The 26,520-nt window shown below is 36.7% G+C and overlaps 1 protein-coding gene across 2 annotated transcripts in view; it reads left to right on the top strand.

The window, feature by feature from the left end:
- Positions 1-47: 47 nt before the first annotated feature.
- Positions 48-26,520, top strand: part of ZFP91 (ZFP91 zinc finger protein, atypical E3 ubiquitin ligase) — a 41,944-nt gene continuing 15,471 nt past the window's right edge. For both annotated transcript variants that reach the window (XM_024254914.2, XM_024254913.2), the window contains exons 1-2: positions 48-605; positions 5,902-5,930. In XM_024254914.2, the coding sequence (XP_024110682.1) occupies positions 265-605; positions 5,902-5,930 (370 nt within the window). In that variant the 5' untranslated portion in view covers positions 48-264. The remainder of the gene's footprint in view (positions 606-5,901; positions 5,931-26,520) is intronic.

The following is a 26,520-nucleotide window of genomic DNA, read 5'->3' as shown; positions in this document are numbered from 1 at the left end:
GAAGCCTGTCCTCTTCTCCGATTGGCTCGCTGAGCGTCTGTGGCGGGCGCGCGCGCGCGCGCGCCGCCAGCGGTAGCGGACCTTGAGTGGCAGGGGGTGGGGGGGGCACCCTCGGAGCCGGGCGGAGGGGAGGGGGGAAAGAGGAGCGCAGGGTGAGAGTGAGCCGCAGGCTTCGGGAGGCGAGGGGGCGGGGGGAGCAGCGCCGAGGCCGCCGCCTCCGCCTCCGCCGCCTGGGACTAGGGGGTGGGGGACGGACAAGCCCCGATGCCGGGGGAGACGGAAGAGCCGAGACCCCCGGAGCAGCAGGACCAGGAAGGGGGAGAGGCGGCCAAGGCGGCTCCGGAGGAGCCCCAACAACGGCCCCCTGAGGCGGCCGCGGCGGCGCCTGCAGGGACCACTAGCAGCCGCGTGCTGAGGGGAGGTCGGGACCGAGGCCGGGCCGCTGCGGCCGCCGCCGCCGCAGCTGTGTCCCGCCGGAGGAAGGCCGAGTATCCCCGCCGGCGGAGGAGCAGCCCCAGCGCCAGGCCTCCCGACGTCCCCGGGCAGCAGCCCCAGGCCGCGAAGTCCCCGTCTCCAGTTCAGGGCAAGAAGAGTCCGCGACTCCTGTGAGTAACAGTCTTTCAGGCGGTGGGAAAAACCCCCCTCTGTCCGTACGCAACCCTCTCGGCTCCCGTAGCGCCTGCTCCACGTGACATCCTGCCTGGTCTGCCCCCTGCCGGCTCCGCACGACAGATGTCACACCGTTTCCCCGGGAGCCTTCGTGCCTCCTCTCTGCGCCACTCTCCCCTCGCTCCTGTACCCTCGCCTGTCGGGCCGTTTCCCGACTCCCCGAAATCATCTTTTGATACACCGCTGCACTCGCTAGTGATCCACCTCCTCCCTGCCACCCGCAGGCTCATCCCTCTTTCTGGCATTCGCACCCCCTTTGTCAACCTATCCCTTTCCTTTAGGCGGCTCTCCAGTATTACATCACATGCCCTTTAGGGAATCCACAGCCCGATCATAGCCTTCAAAAATGTGTTCCCCCCTCTTCGCGTTAGCTCAAGAGCCAGCTGTGCTAGTATGTTTATGTAGCTTTTTTTTTTCACTTTTCTAAATTTTCACAACCCTTATCATTCTTTTGAGAAATTTGCCACTTATTATGGTCATGGTAAAAGCCCACTGCTACGATTTTAAGTATGGAGTCTTTCATATAAAATTATATGAGCATTCTTTAATGTTTGTTTTTACTAAGTAGCATATGTTTTATCTTTGTGTTTTGTGTTTTTAAATGTAGGAACTTCATCCTTGAAATTAGAATCATCTGAAAGGAATTCCTTTATTACCTAGACGTAATAGAGGAAACATGAACAGGTGGCCAGGAGCATTGTTTTAAATTGTTCGTTAAAATAATACTCATGTTAAGAATACTGAAGCACTCAAGTTTGTAAATTCTAGAAATTAATCACATTAACTATTCATGACTGAAAACATCATTAGTGACCTTTGACTTTTGAGTGAAAACAGATTAGTAAAAACAGAGAAAATTGAAGTGAGGGGGAGTCAGTTTTAAGTGTTCCCTTTCTTCCAGGAGAGATAGTGGCAAGGTTTGACTTACACCAGACCTAATAGATTTAAAACTTTAAACAGACTTGGTCCAAAATTAAGAGTTAAGCCTGTGTCTTGGCATGCTTGCCTTAGAAGCCTCTCAGAAAGAGAAAATTCAGAGGTAATCATATTGTGGTATTAGATATGCTTTCAAATTTTTGAATGTCAGCTAAGTTAACATAATTTAGAGAATTTATTGTAAGAACTACAGTTCTGTCGACAGCAAAAATCTGTACTTACAGATTCAGCTGCAATTAGACTTCTAATTGCTGTAGATGCATTTCATCTTACAAAAATTTTATAGTTCTATATTGTTTAATCTCATAAATTTGAAAAGATACATGTATGTCATTGACCTCATTTGGATATGAATTCTGTGAGCAAATTTCTTAACCTACCCATGCCTTAGTTTCCTTAACTATAGAGGGTAATCTCTACAAGTTTGTGAGTTTGTGAGAATTAAATACAGTATGTGAAGTTTTTAGAGGGTAATCTCTACAAGTTTATGAGTTTGTGAGAATTACAGTGTGTGAAGCGCTAGACACAGTGCCTGTTGTAAATACTAAGTACAAGTTGCGTTTTTCAGTAATGGTGGGATGGTAGATCCTTGAGTGGTTTGTAGTGATGTTTTTCATGTAAATTATGCAAAATATGATTTTTTCACTCTTTAATATTACTATTTGTAGAGAGGGTAGTACTTAAAATATTTTTTAAATTTCCTTTTATTCTCACCTACCCCTTGAAAGTTAAATATACCTATATCTCAAGATAATTATGTCTAAAATGGTACCTGCTGTTTAATTTTTTTTTTTTTTTTTTTTTGGAGATGGAGTTTTTGCTCTGTTTCCCAGGCTGGAGCAGTGCCACGATGATCTCTGCTCACTGCAACCTCTGCTTCCTGGCTTCAAGCAATTCTCCTGCCTCAGCATCCCGAGCAGCTGGCATTACAGGCGTCCGCCACCAATCCCAGCTAATTTTTGTAATTTTAGTAGAGGTGAGGTTTCACCATATTGGCCAGGTTGGTCTCCAACTCTTGACCTCAGGTGATCCACCCGCCTCAGCCTCCCAAAGTGCTAGGATTACAGGCGTGAGCCACTGCGCCCAGCCTGCTGTTTGAGTTTTAAAGGAAAATAAATAATTTTTATCTAAAATAGTAATTTTACCTGCTGTCATGACTTATTTTTGCCCTAACTCTTGGCAACAAAGTACTAGTGATGCTTTAATTCCATATAAATGTTACTGTTGTATATGGATGAAGATGACTTAATTAAATTCCTTCCTTTTTTCTGCACAATGTTCCTTGTGGGGAGGAGGAAATAAGTCTGAATTCTTAGTGCCACCCCCCTCCCATCCAATATCATTAAAAAACAATAGTGACAATGGTATGCTTCTTTCAGCCCCAAAATTATCTCTTGACTGTGTTTTTGATCAGGTTGTTAAACAAATTTTCATCATAATAGAGTTTTTGTTACACATTTTTACCTTATTCCATAATCTGGAAATCAAAAGAATGCTAAAGCATTTTAGCTTGGCAAACTTTTTTGATCAGTATCTGGGCCTGGTACTATGCTGAACTAGGTGGTAGAAAGAAAAATGAGACATGGCCCTCATCTTCAAGGACCTTGGGGTGTAAAGGAAAGATGCGTTGATTAGTGGAGATATGTCAAATGTGTGTATGGTATACAGATTTTCAGTTATAAAATACATTTTAAGACTTAATTTTTTCTACATAATTTAATCCTTTAAGATATTTCAAGAGGTTTTGAGTCCAAACCCTGGTCTAGTATCTTTGACTTTGAGTCATTTCTGTTTTCCAAATGACATTTTGAAAATTTTAAAAAGAAAGGTTTATTCTGTATTACTTACTTCTTCGTGCTAGTCCTTTTTCCATATCCCAGCATTTCCCTGTATACAATCTTAGCAATCAGCTGTTTAACCTACATTTGATTCTCTTAATTAAAGTGATAGCAAAGTATACCATAGTTTAAAAGGCCAAGAAATAGATAGATTTGGATTGGTTGAAACCTCTGTTCTCATTGGAAGGCAAAATAATAGAGTGGATAAAGCATTGGACTTTAGTCAGAAAGTTTTATGTTCCAGCTTTGTACTATGCAGTAAGTGGCCTTGAGCAAGTCACTTAACCTCTTCATTTATAATTGCTTCATTTATAATTGATATTTTATGGATTTGTGAGATGAGCTTTATAGTTCCATATTTAGCTTACAGTTTTTATAATCTGATGTTTATAACAACTTTTCACAATGAACTATTTAGGGGTTATTGGGAAGAGGAAATATTTGTGGATGAAGGGGAAATAAAAATTTTTCATTGTGCTCAAGAGAGGCACAGAGTTAAATGCTAGAATCATGATAAATTGAAGCATAGAAAGCTAGTAGGAAAAATAAACCAAATTTGAGGAAAGTTTATGTATCCATACTAAGAGTAAGACTGATCATTTGCTGTTAGCCAGTAGATTACAATTATTTCAAGTGCAGGTTTATGTACTCTCTTTAATTTTTGAAGTAAAATCTAGTAGCATTAGTATAGTAGTTTTTGCCTATGATTTTTTTTCTGATTCATCCATGCATTCTGCTAATAGGGAATGAAATTGTCAAATTAAGACTAGGTTAAAATGTATAAGGCTTCTTTTCATTCTTACATATAATAGCCCTTCATTTATCCTGTGCATTTCAGAGCTTAAAACTTTAGGGACAAATACTTTTTAAAAATTCTAACTTCGCTGTTGAGTAACCATATTAGCTAATACCGAGTATTTTTAGATGTTTTCCTTCAGGTTCAGATCAAGGAAAGTAGTTTTATTTTCTGGTATATGAAATTCCATTTTTGGTATATTTTCTTGCTAAAATTAAAACAGTAATAAACCTTTAGGTGACCTTTCTTGCTGTTTCCCTTTTGAAGTCATGGATAGTGAGGATGAAGAGGTGGTAATATTCTGAATTGAAAAAACTTACAGTTCTTTGGAGAAGCCTTTGGTTGTACAAGACTGAAATCCTGAGTGATCAGGATCTTAATCAGTATGATGATAGAAACATTGAACCAACTTTCAAGGTTTTTGGGAAAGTTCGTTATATAATTTTTCAAAAATTTAGCAATTATTTTTGCAGTTTTTATTTAAAGATAGGATGATTAGCAGTTATGGTGTGTTAATTGGGACATTGGTAATGTGATTTAAAATAAAATTATAATACCAGTCTTTTTTTTAAAAAGTATGGAACAAACAATGATAACTATTCTTTCTAAGTAGAATAGATTTTTGTATTACACTGTGGCTTCTGTATTTGTCTGGGTATTTATAACATATTGTAACATAATAGAGTCTTTACTATATTAGGTTTACTTTTGGGAGGAGCAACAACAAAAAAACTTTGTACTGTTCAGAGATACTCTGTGGTATCTATATGATAAATGTTCAGGGCCTGTTGACTTTTGAATTTTAGTAGTAAGTATAGGAAGTTCATTATACTGTCCTCACCAGTTATGTATGAGAGAAATTTTTCTGAATTAAAAACCTGGGGATATGTCTGATTTTTGTTGTTTTGGGGTTTTTTTTTTTTTAAATCTTCAGGCTATAACAATTTTTAAGCTCTTTACTGTTGCTTTTTAATTTGTAAAGGGCAAGTTACATTTACTTGTGAGGTCCATCTATTGTCTTTTTACAAGTAGATTTTGATTTGGTCTTAAACAATTTTAGGGTCTTTTTAACAGTTCATTGAGTTTTTATTATGAAAATTGTTAAATATACACAAAATAGGGAAAATAGTACAATGAAACCCCAGTATTGATCACCTAGCTGAGATTTTGCCGTGCTTGCTATGTCCATCCTCCCTGTTTTGGCAGAAGTATTTTAGAGCACATCCCAAACATTGTCATTTCATCTCTAGTTAGTACATTTGTATAAAATAAGAACATTTTCTTATATAATCACTTAATATAACAAAATCAGTAATATTTTCTTTCTATCAATATATTAGTTAAAAATAGGTGTTTTGAATGATATTCTAGCTCTGTGCTGTCAGTTATGGTAGCCACATGTGGCTGTTTAAATTTACATTAATCAAAATTAAAAATTCAGTTTCACAATTACATGAACTGTTTCAAGTGCTCAGTAGCCACATGCGACTGCCATATTGGACAGTGCAGATATGTTTCCATCACTGCTGAAAATTCTGTAGGACAACACTGGTCTAAATGCTTTCCTTATCACTCTGGAGGTGAACCTGAAAGAGATAAATATTTTTATTTTCAGAAAATGTGCTAGATTGTTCATTAATGTTTGATTCTTATTTCTTTCAGATGCATAGAAAAAGTAACAACTGATAAAGGTAAGACTTGGTCATCCTTACCTCTAGCGTACGTTACACTGCTTATCTTACAATCTGTTAGAAAGCCTCATCATTCAAATTGGTTCCCATTTAAAAGGAATTTTTATTTGGTAAAAAAATTACTGGAGTTGTTAGAAACTATTTAGACGACAGCAGGTTTGGATAATAGAGTATATTGGCATTATTTAGGAACCTAATAATGGTAAATCAAATTGTTTGATGGTAATTTATAATAACTTTTTTAAGCCTTTTATTTTTAAATGAGGTAACAGACTGGAATGATACGCAGTATACAGAGTGAAGTGAAGGCAAAAATTTTTATGCTAGTGGAGATACAGATTAAAATTGCAGGGTGAAGAATGCTGAGTGTTCTAAGAATTCAGCCTGGTGAATAATTAAATTAGGTCAATATTAGGTCATTGTCCTTTAAATTTGAGTGTTAGCACCCCAGATGTATGTATGATAGTTTTCTGTTTTCCTGGATTATGACAGGAAGCTAATGTTCACTTTTTCAATACCTTTTAAAATACTTTATTCTGGCTTTACAGATTAGGTTATTAAAATTGCCCTAACATGTTGGACCAGTTGCTTATTTGTTTCATTTTTGTTTTTTTCTAGTTTTTGGCTGTGTTCCTTGATGTTAAATTCAAACACACAGCATCCTCCTTAAAACTGAACAAGTATACTTTTAGGCACATTTCATTTATTGTGTGTGACCTTGACCCAGGCTTGACACAGCCAGTTTCCAAACTCCTAGAATCCACCTAGTATCTGAGAGTCAATTAGCTTTTAAGGTCTACTTATAGCCTGCTACTATTGCTATAAAAGAATATATGTATATGCATTTTATATATCAGTGTATGTATTACATGTACATGAGAATCTTAAGGTTTTTCTGTTCTTGATAAATAATTCTTCGAGAACGTATAAGGCAAGTTTAAAGCCTGGATTTTGTGCCATATGGAAGAACGATAGTGTAATTTAAGAACCAATAACTTGAATTGGTGGTGGCTGCTTTGTAAATAATTAGGTTTCAGTGCTGAGGTTTCTTATTTCTCTGAATTTTGGAATCTGAGTCTAATATTTCATAGTATACCAGGCAGAGGTTTTTCATACCTGGCATTTTTTTTTTTTTATGTAGAAACCTTTGCATGACTATTTTGTCTAGCAAGTTTTTTGTTCCTGTTGTTGTTACTTAGAAAATAGGTTATGTCTGCCAAAAATGGAAGGTCTCACATTTCTTATTCAGAGATCAATTTGGAGATTTTATGATGTGGAGAAAATGTAGAGACAGGTAACAAGTCTAGAGCATTCTGATTAAAACAAAAAGCAACCTGCTTTTGTCAGAGCTGAAATTACCTTACGTGTCCAAAGAAATCACTGTGGGTTGCCTTGAGGCGAACTTGAAGAAAGGTGGAAATTTGGAGCCCCTTTTGGGGAGAAAAGTAGATGACCTTTGGGTAGATGTCTTTTTTTGTTTGTTAAGTAGAGACAGGGTTTAGCTAGGCTGGTTTCGAGCTCCTGGCCTCAAGTGATCCGCCTGCCTCATGTGTAAATGTCTTAAACTAGAAGTTGACTTGTTGGCATGTTTTGTGATTGTGCAGCTGTGGAGAGATTAAACCTACATTCTGGATAATTTGATCCAAAGATCAATCCCACTTTACTGTTTAAAGGCCCAGGATCTAGATATTCTCAAATGCCAATCTTCATCTCTGTTAGTTTACCTATTAAGGTAGCTGTTCAACTCTATGAACAGTGGATAGGTATATAAGAACTGTAACATTCATATAAGATGAATGAATAAAGAAATGGAGGCTCGGGTAGTCACTTTTTCCTGTTGTGTTTCGTATTTAGAATTCACCTTAATTACTTTTCTTCTGGTCATTTAACTTCTCAGTTATTCTGTTACTCTGGAATAGTCCTCATGTTCAGTCTGCTAAATTTTAACTGAAATAACTCATGTTCATTTCAGAAGTTAAGGGTTTTTCAAAACTTTAAACAGGTTTTATTTTTTAGAGGTAAGACTGGCCTTCTGTTGTATTAATGCTGAAAAGATGTCTTCAGGATTGTTTTTACTCTTATTTACTCAAACCATCTAGAAATTGTATGCCTTCTTTGAGTTGAAGAGAAGAACCTTTGACATACACATAAACAATATTGTACACACAGAGTAGGCAACTTTCCATGTTTTTTAAATTAAGTTGCAAAGTGCTACATTCATTGTTTTCAAACTGAAATAAACATGAGTATTAGTTCCTGTTTTTGCTACCCTTTTTTTAACCGTGATTGGTGTATAAAACAAATTGAAAGCTACTATGCTAAAATAGTGTTAATTCATTCAACAAGTAATTGTTGAGCATCCACTATGTGTCTGGCGCTATTCTAGGCACTGGATTCTACTGGTAATCAAATAAATGAAGAAGTCAAAACAGTGTAATAATGTTTGATGAAGTTGGAGTTGGGAAAGCTGAGTTTAGATGAAATGATAAGGGAAGACCTTTTGGTGGAGGTGACATTTGAGATTACACCTGAATATGCAGATAGTTAATTTGGACAAGGAACATTCCACACAAGTTAAAAAGGAAAAAAATACTTCAAACTTGAAAGCTTAGTTTACCACTGGCAGAGGATTATCTTCATCATTGTGGAGTTTCCAAGAGTGTTAGCAGAAATCTTAAGGGATGGAGATCTAGTTCCTTTTTAACTTGGCTTTATGTTTTCATTGTTTCTCTGTTTTGAACCAGTGTTGTACTTTGATTATAAAGTAAAAGAACGGTCTACCTACATGTAATTTTTAGTTATCCCAGTGTTCATTTTAACTTATTTCACTTTCTAACCTCTGACTATAGACATGTTATGAAGCCTAATTTTTTTTCCCTCCCATCTGTTACGTCCTTAGTGAGGAATAATAGTTAAAACTGCCTCTCAAGATAAAACATAAAAATGGATACCGGAATACCTTAATGTTTATTAAAGTATGTTTTAAGTGTTTAATGGAATGATAATAAATACTGTAGAATCAAGTAGATGTGGGCAGTGCTTCAGTTATTAATGTTAGATAGGTTATTTATTGCAGAACTTTTCAGAAACTGATTTTTGAGTAATGTGCAGTGTAAATACCAAAATTTAGCGGCAATTACCTAACCTGTTTGACTTATAAGACCCCCTTTTTAAAGAACATTTCGTAAAACTGGAGTTTACAGAAAACATACTTGGAAATACTGCGTGCTTGAAAATTTGTATAAAACTCTGGATCTCAACCTTTTATTCAAAATCATTTTACTTTTTTCAGTTGCTCTTATGAAATAGTGATGTTTGACAGTGATTACGGTGAGTCTCTGACTTGTGTAGTCAGGAAAAAGGAAGTCAGTCATCAAATTCATAACAGATCTCAGCATTTACTTAGATTATTTGGAGCTTAACTGTTAAGTATTTACTTTATCTAGTTTATCATAATCAGCATACTATCTGTAATTATTACTAAAGTATTAGTTTATTTTGATTATTTTTCCTCCTGTCTGGATGACATCCTCAGTTTTTTTCTTATATTGATACACAGTCTAATTTATAGCTTATGCCTCTGTGCTCCATTTTTTAAAATTAGAATTAATTTGTTATTAAGTTTTCATAGATTTCAACAGTTTTATTTTTCATGCATTGAAATATCTTTGATTATCGTATCCTCTCAAATCAGTCTCTTGTATCCCATTCATCTTGGCCTCCTGTCAACTTGCAACCTCAATATAACATTGACTGTTTTTACTTCCTTTACAGATGCGTCTCTTTTATAGTATACTTTTTTGTTGGTTTTTGTTTCTTTCTTGTATATTTAAAGAATATTTTTATTATTTCTAAAAATACAGAAGACACATTTTTATGCTTTTTTTCCCATTCCAGTGAGAAAATCTAACTTTTGTAATTCTTACCATTTGAGTTTGTGTACAAAAGGAAGAATCGAGAAGATACTGATAACATTGTCTTCACAATTCTTTCTTGAAAGATTTTGAATCTCCTTGCTAATGACCTAGTTTTCCTAGTCAAAATAAAATCTTGTAGGTTTTGAATAGAAAAAGAGTTCTAGAAGGAAAATCTGTAGGTGAGAAAGGGCATGTATAAGCCCAGTCTTAACACTCAGGCTTTTAAGGTTTTTTTTGTTTGTTTTTGAGACAGGGTCTCATTTTATTGCCCAGGCTGGAGTGCAATGGTGTGATCATGGCCCACTGCAGTGTTAATCTTCTGGGCTCAAGCCATCCTCCTGCCTCAGCCTCCCAAGTAGCTGGGACTACAGAAGTGTGCCGCCATTTCCAGCTGATTGTTTTTGATTTTCTTGTAGAGACAGGGTCTCACTGTGTTGCCTAGCCGGGTCTGGCTAGGCAGTCTTCTTGCCTCGGCCTCCCAAAGTGCTGGAATTTATAGGCATGAGCCACTACACCCGGCCTGTTAGTTTTAGCTGAAATATTCCCCTTTACCAATTAAATGATACTGTTCTAAATTTAAATGTAAGTTAACAACAACAACAACAACAACAAAAGCCTCTTTCCCTGGCTTCTCTTAATACTACTGAGATTGGCTAATATTTCAAAGCAAACTTTAATTATTTTATGGAAAACAAAGTGCAGCTAGCGATAGAAATACACAGAGTAGTTCAGTTAGGTTTCAGAAACTCAAGTTTCTGACAATATAATGTTCAAGCCTCAAAGGCTAAATACAGTAGATAGGCATTTTTGTTTGTCCTTTCTTCCTAATCTTTTATCTTAAGGTAGCAGTAACTGTATTATTTCTCTTAGTATGAGAATAATTTACTCAGACATCTTGTTCCATGTTGGTATGGCCCAGATCCTTTAATCTGTATTGCTAGTTCAGACATCCAAACCTCCTTTGGTTCTTCTTTTCCATTATTAATTTCCTACAAATAAAGATATATGTCACTTATAATATGTGAATTGTGATGTAGGCTTAAAAAGCCTTGATCATCAGCTTATTTCAGTTATGGGATTACCTATTAGGTAAATGAGTCTTTAACTTTATAATTTGTCTGTTACAGTTCAGCTTATTGCCATCTTCAACACAGTTATAAGTTTATTCTGCTATATATATTATTTTACATTGAGATCCCTTTTCCTGCCAAGACCACTTGAGAGTTAAAGCAAAATGCCCTGATAGAAGAAAACTGAAGCAGAGGAAACTTAAAATCCTTAGTGGGGAAACCCATATTCAGCCAGTACAAATCCAAAACCTTTAAGAGAGACTTGTCTCTAAATCCTCATTTTGAAATGAGCCTTAGTGGATAAGAACCTGTGACAAAAAGGAATTGCCCCTTGACTGTTAAGTTCAAGAAAGAAGAAATTCCTCTGAATTAAAACCAGCCAGAATGATCTAATGCTATCCGGGCAAAGGCTTCTTTAGCTTCATAACAAAACCATCTAAAAACTTAGTGGCTTAAAACACATCAATTTATTATTTACTGGTTGGGCCGTTCCTCCCTCCTCATTGGTCATTCAGTTCAGACTTGTTTTATATTATGGTGGTTGCAGCGCAGTGTTCCAAAATCCTGAAGGCAGTAACTGTGCAAGGTGTCTTGAAACCACCCCCACAGTATAATCAATCAGTTGTATTTCTGTATATTAGCAACAAAAAATAGAAAATCGAAGTCATAAAATCAAAATAAAATTTATATTAGTATTTACAACCCTATAAGCAAGATATACTGCTCCATTTACTTAGGTTTTTAATTTTACTCAGCAATGTTTTGTACTTTTCAGTGTATAGGTCTTTCAAATTTTTTATCCCATTTATCCCCGAGTATTTCATATTTTTTGATGCTGTTAGCTTAGCTTAATCGGGATTCCCACTGTGTTTTAAGAGTGGGATTGATTTTTTAAGAAAGAAGAGGTGCCTAGATGCTTTGTGGATATCCAGTCATGGCTACTATACATTGATATTCTATTATTTAACCATTACCTAACTGAAGGGCATTTGATATTTCTGGGTTTTTTTTTTTCCTGAGATTACAGGTGATTCTTAGAGAAATCCTATTAAAATGTACCATACATATACAGAAATGCACATATTATAAGACATAAACATGTACTCTTGTTTCTCCTCCCCCTTCTTTAGTTTAGAAGTGAGCAGACCCAGGGTGAGCCCAATCATGTAACCATTTACACAACTGAAGAAATAAAACATAATTGTTTTGGAAACTCCCTTACGCTCCTTCAAGTCAGCCGCCCTCAAGTGTAACCACCGTTTTGACTTTAAATAGCAGAAATTAGTTTTGCCAATTTTTGAATTTTACATAAATGGAATAATACAGTAGGCACTCTTTTGTGTCTGGCTTATTTTGCTCATCATTTGTGACAAGTGCTGTGTTTGTCATAGATCGTTTAGTTGTATAGTGTCCCATTGTGGGAATATAACCACAGTTTAACTGTTTTACTGTTGATGAATGTTTGGGCAGTTTTCAGTTATTAGTCTTTATGACTAGTACTGTGATGTATATTTTTGAAATATAGTGTTATTGGGATGTAATTTATATATCATAAAATTCACCCATTTCAAATGTACAATTTAGGGATCTTGGTACATTTTATGAATTGCACACCTATCACAATACAGTTTTAGAACTTTTTCTTCACCCTAATAATGTCCTTCATGCCTATTTATAGTTAATCCGTATTCTCACCCCCAACCCTAGGCAACCATTAATCTACTTTCTGTCTGTATAGATTTGTTTTTTTCTGGACATTTTGTGTAAATGGACTCAGACATGCAATTTGTGTTTGTATATAGGAAGCATTGCATGCAGGCAAGACAAATTTGTATCTAGAGTCTATTCCAGTAAGAACAAAGCACTACCACTTCCATGATGGAAGTGGTCCAATGTAGCGAACCTTGCACCAGGTGAGCTGGATGATCACCCCAGGGAATGGTGCCATATCAGGGACTCGGTGTTAGTCTCCGCTACTGGCATATTAGGCAGTTAGCAGTGGCTGTAGCCAGTTCAGCCTGGGTTTGGTTTTCAGCAATCTCAGTTTTGCAGCTATAGTAGGTAAGTATTGTTTTCAGGAAAGACACAGAAACTTTGAGGTCATTTTTGTGATGCTTGAGCTGGGAATTTGAACCCCTGAGCACATCTTTTTTTTTTTTTTTTTTTTTTTTTTTTTTTTGTGATGGAATTTCACTCTTGCCCAGGCTGGAGCACAGTGATGTGATCTCAGCTCACTGCAGCCTCCGCCTCCCGGATTCAAGTGATTCTCCTGCCTCAGCCTCCTGATTAGCTGGGATTACAGGTGTGTGCCACCACATCTGCCTAATTTTTTTGTATTTTTTTAGTAGAGACGGAGTTTCACCATGTTGGCCAGGCTGGTCTCGAACTCCTGACCTCAGATGATCTCCCTGCCTCAGCCTCCCAAAGTGCTGGGATTATAGGCATGATTCACCGTGTCCGGTCTGCACATCCTTTTCTTTATCCACTTCGTGTTTGCTAGTTAGGAGCAACCAGCTAATTTCATTATATTATTACTTTGACCAGAATGTTCTAAGGTATCAAACATATGATCTTTAAAATGAAGGAAATTCTGTCATTCGTGACAACATGGGTGGAACCAGAGGACATTATGCTAAGTAGAATGAGCCAAGCACAGAAAGATAACACTGTATGATCTCGCTTGTGTGTAATCTAAATAACTGTCTCATAGAAATGTAGTTACTGAAGGCTGGGGGATTAGGAGGTAGAATGAGAAAAGGGGAGATGGAGATGAAAAGATACATACAGACTTTCAGTTAAATTGGGAGAGTAGGTTTTAGTGATCTTTTGCACTGTGTGTTAGTCCCTTGTGAGTTGCTAGAAAGGAATATGTGAGACTGAATGATTTGTAAAGAAAAGAGTTTTGTCTGACTCATGGTTCTGCAGGCTGTACAAGCATGGCACCAGCATCAGCTAGACTTGTGGTGAGGCCCCTGGAAGCTTTCGCTTGTGGTGCAAGGTGGAGGTGGAGCAGGTGTGTCACAGAGCGAGAGAGAGGGGAGGAGGGACTAGGCTCTTTTAAACAACCAGGTCTCACATGAAGCAATAGAGAACTCACCTATTACCACAGGGATGGCACCAAGCCATTCATGAGGGATCCACCCCCATTACACAAACACCTCCCACATCCAATATTGGGGATCACATTTCAACATGAGATTTGAAGAGGACAAACATCCAAACTATATCACACTGCATGGTGACCACAGTTAATAATAATGTATTACATATTTCACAGTTGCTAAGTTGGTGAGCTGATATATTCTATTGTTTTGAATGAAAATCTTATTAAGTTTATCCGCCTGTCCCCAGCAGCCACCAGATGCTCAGAGAGCACCAGCAGGCGATGCAACTGCATGGGTCCCTTTATCAACACTGTATACTTAGGCTACAATAAATTTATACACAAATATTTTTCTCTGCTCTTTCCTTTTCTTAAACGTGTCCTCAATATTAGTGCTACACTTGTATATGTCTTTCATGCCCCAGGAAAAGTGATAAGAACAGAACAAGATTGTACTGTGGTTGTTTTTAATATATTTTGTAATGCAAAACTGCTGCTGGAAGAGAGAAATCAATGAATAAGCCAGATGTTGGTTGGGGACAGCCAAAAACAACACATTTCATAAATATTGAAAATGATCCATTTTATATGAACCAAGCTAAATCTAGATAATAGTTTGTTTTTATGTGCTGACGATTCCCAATTTTATGTTTGTAGCCCGCCCTGTCCTTTGAACTTTAGGCCTGTTGATGTTTTACTCAGCAATAATCTCAGACTTGGTCAAAGCAGAACACATATTCTCTCTAGTGTCTCTTCAAGAAACAAAAAACCCTGATCTTTTTCTTTGTTTTCATCATCAGTCCAGTTGTTCAAGTCAGAAATCTAGAATCCCAAGTCCTTGGCATCTCCCTCTATCCCTGTTAAGTCATTCTCTATTCCTGTCTCGTCTGTTTCCTAAGTATTTCTTATGTCTCTAATTCTTTCCATATTCAGTGGTATTACCCTCTTTAAAGCCATTATTATCTGTTGCCTGGCATATTGCAGTAGGTTTTTAGCTGGTCACCTAGCATCTGCTCTTGCCCCTACCTAGCTAATTGTCTAGCCTGCAACCAACATGAACATTAAAAATGCAAATCTGATCATGTCACCGTTCTGTTTAAACTCTGTCTGTGGCTATTAGGATAAGATCCAAAATCCTGGAAGGACCTTGTTAGACTTTTTCATGCCTCCTCGGCATGATAAATGATGGGTTTTGTCATGTTTTCTGTGCTCCAGTCATATTTATCTTCTTTCTTTCAATTCTCAAGACATATACATGTACTCTTGTTTCTCCTGCCCCTTCTTTATCAGCTAGCTACCACTTATTTATTCTTCAGAGTTCACCATATTTATTTAAACTTAAATGTTGAGCTAATTCTTAGCTATAGAGATCATTAAGTTAATGAGCACTAGTTTTAAGAGCTGTGCTTTCAGATAAACCATCCTTTCACCTTCTCAGACTTATGTCTGAGCAGTCTTAATGTTTTTAAGAAGCAGAACTGATTCACCTAATGCCTACACTTTGAACGTTGATGACATCACTTTGTGATTCTATTTTTGTTTTGCTCCAAACTTTTAATATCTGCAGAAATTCTGTGAAAGCCTAATATTTTTTATCCTTTCTATCAGTGCATCAGTGGCTGATGTCTGCTTTGAAATCAGTAAGCCAGGAAAAAACATATGTAGATGGAGTAAACAGAGATGACTAGAATAAGAAAGAAAAATCTAGGCATTAATACACAATGTTGATTTAAAAATGAGTAAACCATTTTGGAATATAAACATTCTTAATTTCTTAAATACAATTTTAAAATCTCATTTATTTTCTGGTTTGTAATCACAATAAAATTTCTCTGGTTCTGTTTTGAAACATAAGGAAATACAGCATGTGGCTTTAGGTTAAAAATTCACTCATGGAATAATTCTTACAGGTGTTTCAGGTTAGTATATTATATAAATGGGGCCCTCTTTTGGCACTTGAATCCAAGGCTGGGCGGAAATTAGCCAAATCTGGATTGAGCCGTTGCCCTGGCACTTTCCGTTTCTCGTTTATATGGTTAGGTGTGGTATAGTAGAAAGAATATAGACTTTGGACTTAGACATACCCGTGTTCGGTTCCCTCTGCAGCTTTTAATGTGTGCACTTGGGAAAGTCAGTTACTTGGTTTCTTCATTTATGAAGATAAGAATAATAAATACTTGATAGGGTTATAACTGATTTTTGAGAAATGAAAAAAATATATATTACCTAGCAGTTAATACTTAAGATTTGTTAATTGCCCAGAAGAAATTTAAATACTTAAAGGTCTTCAAATCTCTCTTTACCTTTAGTATCTTCCCATCTTATCAACTAACCACACCCTCTTTCACCCTACAATAAAATAATAGCATCGATTAAGTTAGAATGGCACTTCTTCTAACTTAAAGTATTTTATCATGACCAAGTGGCTCTCATCTTTTGGAATCTGATGGTTTGACTTGTTATAATAGTTATCTCTGGCTGTAGGATTGAGATAAATCATATTTCATTGTCTGCTATCTAGAAGAATTAGAAGAAAACATTCCTGCCAGTAGTATCAGTCTCTTTTTTTTTTGGTTTTGAGACGGGGTCATACTCTGTTGCCCAGGCTGGAATGCAGTGGTGCGATCTTAACTCACTGCAACCTCTGCCTCCTGGGTTCAAGCAGTTCTCTTGTCTTGACCTCCTGAGTAGCTGGGACTGGTGTGCGCCACCACGGTCCTGGCTAATTTTTGTATTTTTAGTAGAGACAGAGTTTCACCAAGTTGTCGAGGCTGGTCTGGAACTCCTGACCTCAAGTGACCTACCCACCTCTGCCTCCCAAAGTGCTGGGTATAGGCTTGAGCCAGCACGCCTGGCCTAGCATTAATCTCTTATTGTCTCAATTCGTAGTATAAACCACTCTTACTTCATACCTTCTTTCAGGAATGTACAGTTGGCCCTTGAACGACATGGTAGGGTTAGGGGCACCACCTCCCCCTCACAAACAAAAACATTTAACTTCCCAGAAGCTTTACTAGTAAGCCTACTGTCGACCAGAAGCTTTATCAATAACATAAAGTCAACTAATTCATATTTTATATGTGTATTATATCCTGTATTCTTACAGTAAAATAATCTGGAGAAAAGAAAATGTTATTTAAAAAAACATAAGGAAGAGAATATATTTACTATTCATTAAGTGTAAGTGGATCGTTATAAGGTCTTCGTCCTCTTCTTCACATTGAGTAGGCTAAGGAAGAGGAAGAAGAAGAGTCATTACTCTTATGTCAGGGGGTGACAGAGGTAGAAGGAGTGGCAGGAACATTTGGCTTAACTTTACAGAAATACAGTTTCTGCCTGACTTCTTTTTTGCTTTTTCATTTCTCTACAAATGTTTCTACACTTTAACCATTTGCTTTAGTTTCAGGGCAGATATCATAGAAGGGTTCCTGTCATCAAAGGAAGTCAAAAGCAGTCTTGAATAATTGGAACCTTTCTGCCAGAATTTCTAAGTTTTTAATGTTAGTTTGTTTTCTGGCATTGCTTCTTATATGTTGTCTTTCTCATCATCTGGCACCTGTTCAAAAGCATACATCTTCATCATGTCATCTTGTTAATTCCTCTTCTGTGGTGTCTGTTTGCACTTGAATTTATCCAAGATGCTTATTTTTAAACTCTTCACCATCACCACCCCACCACCACCAATTTTTTTTTTTTTTTTTTTTTTTGCCATATTCACAATCTCTGTCATGATTTCCTTGATTGGCTCTGCCATAAATCCTGTGAAGTCATGCACAACATCTGGACACAATTTTCTCCAGCAGGAATTTTCTATAACAATGATGGCATCTTCAGTGGTGTAATCCTTCCTGACTTTCATGATGTTCTCTCTATTGGGATTTTCTTACATGGAGTTAACAGTCCTTTTCCATACTATCGTGTAATGAGACTTAAAGATTCTTACGACCCCCTGATTGGGAAGGTGAATTAGAGACATTGTGTTTGGGGGGCAAGTAGACCACTTCAACACCTTTGATGTTAAACTCATGAGGTAGCCAGGGGCATTGTCCAATATCAAAAGAACCGTAAAAGGGAGTCCCTAACTGGCAAGGTACTTCCTCACTTCAGGGGCAAAGCATCATTGGAACCAATCTAGAAAATTAGTTCTTGTTTTCCTGACCTTTTTGTTGTGCAACCAAAAGATTGTTGGTTTTTCTCTTCAAGGCTCAGGAGTTAGTAGCTTTATAGATAAGGGCAGCCCTGATCATAAACCTAACTGCTTTGATACAAAACAGTGGAGTTAGCCTACCCTTTCCTGCTTTAAATCTTGTTGCTTACTTCTCCCCCTTACTAATATAATAAATGTCTTTTGTGGCATTTTTTTCTGGACTGGGGTAGTTTGCATTAAAAACTTAGGCAGATATCCTTCCTCAACTGTTTTCTTAACAGTGCCTGGGAACTTGTCTGCTGCCTCTTGGTCAGTAGAAGCTGTTTCTCCTATTATCTTGACATTTTTAAAGCCAAATCTCTTTCTGAAATTAGCAAACCATTCTTTGCTGACATTAAATTCTTTCTTCACCTTTCTTTTGCTTTAAGTTGTCATATAATGACTTTACTTAGAGTCTGTAGGTATGCCTTTCTTACAGCAATTCTGTACCCACATAAAAGCTGCATCTTGAATGTGAGATAAAAGTATTTTGCAAAAACTGCAAGATTTTTGCACCTGCTACTGTAGGTGCAGCAATGGCTTCACAAATTTCCTTTTCTTCAGTACTTTTTATGTTGGATTCATTTATCTTAAAATGGTGAGCAACAGCAGCTACACACCTCAACCTTCTATGCTTATCAAGCAATTCAACTTTTTCTTGTAATACCATGACTTTTCTCTGCTTCTTGGAAGCACTTCCAGTATCACTAGTGGCAACTCTTATGGGTCCCATAGTGTTAGTCAAGGTTTCAGGTATTGCTCTAAACATAGTGAAAAATGAGTTAACTGAGAGATATCACTTTTACTGTGACAGTAAATTCACTCAGGTGGTGATGATTATCTTCACGACATTTTAAGCAGATACTTGAAACAGCTGAGCTTGCTGCAATAGCAACAGGAGATAGCTATGAAATTATGATGTACGGAGTTAATTTTATGCAGTTATTCAATAGTACATTTTTACGTTTCTTTACATTTCTCTGGACTTTGGATGATGCCATATATAGTCTAAGACTTTGTGAGTGTAAGTTTTGTTGAGTTTTAACTTTTTATATTTGTGTATATTTTACAGTAATGTCATCAAATAGATCAGTGTCTATAGTTTATGCATTCATGCCACCTTAATTTTTCAATATTTCTAGGCTTCACAGTTTGTCTGCAAGTTTTTTCAAATTGTCACAAATCTCCAAAAAATTTTCTTAAATATTTAAAAAAACCTGTGTATGAGTGGATCCATGCAGTTCAAAGCTTTGTTGTTCAAGGGTTAATTAACTGTAGTTATATTCACCGTGCCTGCATATTGCTCATGCAGTGACTAGCATGATGTCTTCCTTTACCCAAGCTAGTATGACTGTTTTCTCTTATTATTTATGTATCAAGGAACCTCCTCAAGGTTAGCTGCTATTATAAGAAACAACTGGAAATTGTCTTTGAAGTATCACACAGAAGAAACTTGGCTTGTTTCCTATCTGCTTATGATTGTTTATGCTAATGTATGGATTGTCCTTCAGTTGTCAATTTCTATTCCAGAAACCTGGCAGTACTTTTGTGCGTGTGTGTGTGTGTGTGTGTGTGTGTGTGTGTGTGTGTTTTGAGGTGAGATTCACATAACAAAAAAGTAGTAAAAAATACTTGAAAGCATACAATTCAATGACATTTAGTACATTTACAGTGTTGTACAACCATCAGTTCTATCTAGTTCCAAACATTTTCATCACCACCAACAAAGGAGACCACTGTACCCATTAAAAGCAGTTATTCCCCCTTCCCTCCTGTTCAGCTGCAACAAACATTAATCTGCTTTGTCTCTATGGATTTACCTATTCTGGATATTATATGTAATTGGAATCATACAATATGTGACTTTTGTTTCTAGCATCTATCTTATAGCATATTTTTAAGGTTCACATTGTAACATGTTAAGACTTCATTCCTTTTTATGGCTGGATAAAAATTTTCGTTGTATGTATATATGACATTTTGTTTATCCATTCACTGGTTAATGGATATTTGGGTTGTTTCCACAATTTGGGTATTGAGAATTGTGCTTCTATGAATATTCATATGTAATAAGTATTCTTTGAATGGCTGTTTTCAATTTTTGGTGTATGTACCTAGAAGTGGAATTGCTGGATCACATGGTAATTCTGTGTCTAAGTTTTTCTTAAGATTTTTCTTAACATTGTTTTCTTAGGTTTTCCATAACACTGTTTTCCTCATTAGCTGCCTCATTTTACATGTCCACCAGCAATAAACAATGGTTCCATTTTCTCTGCATTCTCACCAACACTTGTTATTTTTTTTAAATTATTTTTAGTAGCCATTGTAGTATGTGGGAAGTGGTAATCTCATGTGATTTTGATTTGCATTTCGTTAATGACTGATGTTCCGTATCTTTTCAAGTACTTTTTTGGCCATTTGTATATCTCTGGAGAAATAATCTGTTCAGGTTCTTTGCCCATGTTTTAATTGGGTTGTTTCTCTTTTTGTTGTTAAATCCAAAGACTTTATATATTTTGGATATTAGACTTTTACCAGATATATGACTTGCAAATATATTCTCCCATTCTGTAGGGTTGTCTTCAATTCTATGCATTTTTTAGTGCTAGCTCCTGTGTTTAGGTCTTTGATCCATTTTGAGTTAATTCTTATATATAGTGTAAGGTAGGAGTACAACGTCATTTTTTGCATGTGGATATCCATTTGTCTTAGCACCATTTCTTGAAGAGACTGCTTTCCGCTGCTGAATGGTCTTAGCCACGTTCTTAAAAATCAGTTGACCATAGATGTATAGATTTATATCTGGACCTTTAATTCAGTTAGTTGATTTAATTATTATTAGTCTTATGCCAGTAATACATTGTATTGTATTGATTACTGAAGGTTTGTAGTAAGTGTTGAAATTAAGCAGAAAAAAGTGCATCTTTAACTCTGTTTGTTTTCAGGATGGCTGTGACTAGTGTAGATCCTTTGCATTTTCCTGTGAACTTTAGGATTGGGTTGTCAATTTCTACAGAAAAGGAAGCTAGGGTTTTGATAAGAATTACATTTAATCTGTGGGTTTATTTTCAGAGTATTGTCATCTTAACAATTTTTCAATATTTTATTCCTTTTTATTCTATTGTAAAGGTAATCATTTTCTTAATTTCCTTTTTGTTCATTGCTAATATACTTAAAACAATGAATGTTATGTGTTGGTCATATATTCTGGCACTTTGAATAAAGGTAATCATTTTCTTAATTTCCTTCTTGTTCATTGCTAATATGCTTAAAACAATGAATGTTACATGTTGGTATTAGATTCTGGCCCTTTGAATTTGTATATGACCTTTAACAGTTTTCTTTTGTGAAAATTCTTTAGAATTTTCTACATTTAAGGTCTTTTCACCTGCAACAGAGATACAGTTTTACTTCTTCCTTTTCACTTTGGGTGCCTCTTTTTTTTTTCTTGAGTAATTGCTTGGTTAGAACTTCCAGTACAGTGTTGAATGGAAGTGAAGAATGAGGGCATCCTTATCTTGTTCCTGACCTTAGCAGGAGAGCTTTGTCTTTTGCCACTGCGTATGATGTGAACTCTGGGGTTTTTGAAGGTGATCTTTGTCGAGTTGAGGAAGTTCAATTCTATTCCCAGTTTTTTGTGTGTTCTTATCATGAAAGTTTAATTGTGTCAGGTTCTTTTTCTACATCAGTTGAGATAATGGTGTGTTTTTTCGTCTCTTTATTAATGTGGCATATTACATATATTTTTGTATGTCGAACCACGCTTATAATCCTGGGACCTGTCTCAATTGATTATAGTGTTTAATCTTCTTAATATGATGCTATATTTGGTTTGCAAGGGATATTGGCTTATGGTTTTTTGTGGTGTCTTTGTCTGGCTTTGGTGTCAGAATAATGCTGTGTTTATAGGATGAGTTGAGAAGTGTTCCATCTTCTATTTTTTAAGAGTTTGAGAAAGACTGGAGTTAATTCTTTAAATGTGTGGTAGAATCCAACAATGAAACCATCTAGAGGCTTCTGGCCTTTTTATTGGGAGCTTTTTGTTTACTGACTCAGTTTTCTACTAGTTAAAGGTATGTTCATCTTTTCCATTTCTTGTTGAATTGTTTTTGGTAATTTGTGTGTGCCTAAGAAGTTGTTGATTTCATCTATGTTATTTGTTAACATACAATTGTTCATTGTGTTTTCTTATGTTTATTTCAGTGGTAGTGTCCTATTTTCATTTCTGGTTTTAGTAATTTGGATCTTCTCTTATTAACCAAAAGTTTGTTGATTTTGTTGTCAAAGAACCAACTTATTTACTTTATTCTGCTAGCTTTGGGTTTACTCTACTCCTTTTTTCCTAGCTCTTATGGGTACGATGTTAGGTTATTGATTCAGGCATGTGATTTTTTTTTTTTTTCTATTTTAATGTAGGCATTTATTTCTAGAAATTTTACTCTGAGAACTGCTTTCACTGCATCCCCTAGGTTTTGGGATATTTTGTTTTCATTTTCAGTCATCTCTAAGTATTTTGTAATTTTCCTTGTGATTTATTCTTTGATCCATTGGTTTAATAGTGTGTTAATTTTCACGTATTTGTGAGTTTTCTAGTTTTCCTTCTGATATTGGTTTCTAGTTTCATTCCATTGTGGTCAGAGAACGTACTTTATATGACTGCAGCCATTTGAAATTTATTGAGACTTTTCAATATGTCTGTGATTTTTTTTTTCCCCCCTAGATGGAGTCTCGCTCTATCGCCCAGGCTGGAGTGCCGTGGTGTGATCTCGGCTCAATGCAACCTCTGCCTCCTGGGTTCAAGCAGTTCTCCTGCCTCAGCCTCCTCGAGTAGCTGGGACTACAGGCACACGCCACCATGCCCGGCTAATTTTTGTATTCTTGGTAGAGACAGGGTTTCGCCATGTTGGCCAGGCTGATCTCGAACTCCTGACCTCAGGTGATCTGCCTGCCTCAGCCTCCCAAAGTGTTGGGATTACAGGTGTGAGCCACTGCGCCCGGCCCAATATGTCTGTTTTTTAATTTTATGTCTAATTTTGTCTAATATGTCTAATTTTTAAATTTTGCTTGAGTTCTGTATTTCCTTATCAAACTTCTGACTGGTGTTTGGTTCTGTTATTGAAAGTGGGGTACTGATGTCTCCATTTTTGTGATTGTGGTATTACCTGTTTCTCTTCAATTCTGTAAATCTTTGCTATATATGTTATGTGTTGATATATCTCGAGAGAGAGATGGGGGGAGAGGGAGAGGGGACCTATGTTAGCTATGTATAGGTTTATATTTATTAAATTTTCTAGACTGATTGACCCTCTCATTAATGTATAATGTTCTTTGTGTTTTGTAACAGTTGTTGAAGTGCATTTTGCCTGATATTAGTAGGACCACCTTTGCGAGTTGAATTGCTTTCCTCAAAAGATGTTGAAGTCTTAACTTAGGTACCTGTGAATGGAACATTGAGAAATAGGGTCTTTGTACTAAATAGGCTTTTGTGGTAATTTGTTATGGCAGCCCTAGGAAACTAACACATTTTGGTATTGGAAGTGGGCTATAAAAAAGTACCTAAAAATGTTGGCATAGCTTTGGGATTGGGTAATGGATATTGGCTTTGAGTATTTTGAGGTGTGGCGTATGCCTCTAATCCCAGCTATACTCGGGAGGCTGAGGCAGGAGAATTGCTGGAACCTAGGAGGTGATGGTTGCAGTGAGCCAAGATTGCGCCATTGCACTCCAGCCTGGGCAACAAGAGTGAAACTCTGTCTCAAAAAAAAAAGAAAAGAAAAGAAAAGAAAAAACAGCCTAGATTACCTTGAAGAGATGGTCAACAGAAATATGAGTGTTAAAGGAAGTCTGATGAGGCCTTAGAAGGAAATGATGAACATGTTATTGGACAGTGGAGAAAAGGTGATCCTTGTTATAAAGTTGCAGAGAACTTGACTGAATTGTGTTCTATCATGGGGTAAGCAATGAACTTGGGTATTTAGCTGAGTAGATTTACAGGCAACGTGTAGAAGGTATAGCCTTGTTTCTTCTTGCTTATATACTAATATGTGAGAGGAAAGATATAAATTGAGGAATGAACTGTTTAGCAAAAAGGAGCCAGCACTTGATAATTTGAAAATTTTTTAGTCTGTCCAGATAGTGTATTGTGGTACAGGACAAAGGCTATGACTGGACAGCTATTCTCTAAAGAGACTTGGTATATAACTTGTGGTTCGAATCAGCCATGTCAGCAGTTCCCAGAATAGACATGCAATTTTTCAGGAAAGATCTGTGGAGGACCCTCATTTGGTGCTTTGACCCCCTGAATTTCATGAAAGACTGACAAAGTTTTTGAGAATGTTGTGACAGCAGAAACACTGCCAGGCTGGCCTGAATGGGACAGAGACAGAATGGAATTAAAGAAGAATGATGCTGAGGGTAGAGCCACAAATACTGGGTCCTGGGTGTATTAGACTTCCTGGGGCCACGATGGCAGGGCTATTTCCCCAGTAGGCTCAGAGTACAAACCATTATCCACAAAGGCTTATTCTTAGGCCTTAAAGTCTGATGCTTTTCGCTAGGTTTTGGACTAACCTGGGACCCCTGACCCTTTTTTCTCCCCTCCTATTTTCTTCCTTTTGATATGGAGATGTGTAATCTATAACTGTCCCACCATTGTTTTTTGGAATCAGCTCCACAGATGGAGAATTTTGCTCTAGAGTGGACCATACCCCCAGTCTCATTCATAACTGATCTAGATGATGAGATTTGATCCCTTTTGAGTTGATGATTTTTAGGTATTGTTTGGATTTAGACTTGATACTGGAATGGGTTAAGACTCTGGGAGGTTGGGATTAGGTGAATGTATTTTGCACATTGGAAGGACATAAATTTTAGGGAACCAGAAGGTGCAGACTACTACGGGTTGAATTTTATCCCTCCAGAAATGTGTTGAGGTCCTAGCCCTTAATACCTGTGAATATGAACTTATTTGGAAATAGGATCTTTGCAGATGTAATCAAGTTATGATGGAGTTATTCTGTATTACAGTGGGCCCTAATCCACTGTGACTGATGTCCTTACAAGAATAAGGACATCACACGTGGGACAGGAGGAAACACCATGTGATGATGGAGATAGAATTGAAGCTAGCCGCTATAAGCCAAGTTGTTGACCACCACCAAAAGCTAGGAAGAGGCAAGGAATGATTCTTCTCAGAGTCTCAGAGGGAGTGTGGTATGTTATTGTGTTGATTTTGGACTTTTATCCTCCAGCAGTATGGGAGAATAGATTTCTGTTGTTTTAAGACATCCCAGTTTGTTGTGATTTGGTAGAGCAGCCCTGGTAGACTGATACATTATTTCAGCTCTCTCTTGCTTACTATTCGCATGTAATATCTTAATCTATTCTTTTACTTTGAACCTGTTTGTGTCTTTGGATCTAAAGTAAACTTGTCCACTATGGCCCACTGTCTGAATGCGGCTCAGGACGGCTTTGAATGTGTCCCAACACAAATCGTAAACTTTCTTAACACATTATGAGCTCTTTTTTAAATGTTTTTATCTCATCAGCTATCATTAGTGTATTTTATGTGTGGCCAAGACATGTCATCGTCTTCCAATGTGGCCCAGGGAAGCCAAAAGATTGGACACCCAGGTCTAACGTGAGTTTCTTATAGACAGACTGTAGATTGGTTGTATTTTTTGTTAATCCATTCTGCTAATATGTACCTTTTAATTCCACAGTTTATATATATATAAATTACCGATAAGAATGGCCTGCCATTTTGCTTTGTGTTTTCTACCTGTCTTAATATCTTTTATTTTGATCTTTATTTTCTTTGTATTTCCTTATTTGTGTTGCAGATATATAGCAGTGTACCATCTTCTCTTTTCATTTTCTGTATATTTTTATTTTCTTAGTGGTTACCTGGGGCTTGCATTTAGTACTTTAAACTTTATCTAGTTTAATGCCAGTTTAGTTTCAGTAGTAAACATCTCTGCTCTGTACTATTCTGTGCCTCACCATTTATGTTATTGTTGCAAAGTGTATGTTTTGATATCAAATGCCCATTAACATAAATTTATAATTGCTGTTTTATACATTTGTCTTTCAAATCATGTAGGGAGAAAAAGGAGTTACAAATCAAAAGTACAATATCATATTTTTGCCTCTGTAATTATCTTTGCCAGTGTTTTAATTTATGGCTTTCAGTGCTCTCTAGTGTCCTTTAATTTCATCTTAGAGGATTCCTAATAGCATTTTTTATAGGGCAGATCTGCTAGTGATAATCTGTTTTTGATTTTCTGGTAATGTCTTAATTTCATCTTCGTTTTTA

This window comes from Pongo abelii, chromosome 9 (genome assembly GCF_028885655.2).
Source record: "Pongo abelii isolate AG06213 chromosome 9, NHGRI_mPonAbe1-v2.0_pri, whole genome shotgun sequence".
Taxonomy (NCBI): Eukaryota; Metazoa; Chordata; class Mammalia; order Primates; family Hominidae; genus Pongo; species Pongo abelii.
The sequence above is the reverse complement of the archived record's forward strand: the minus strand, read 5'-3'. Positions and strand labels throughout refer to the sequence as shown.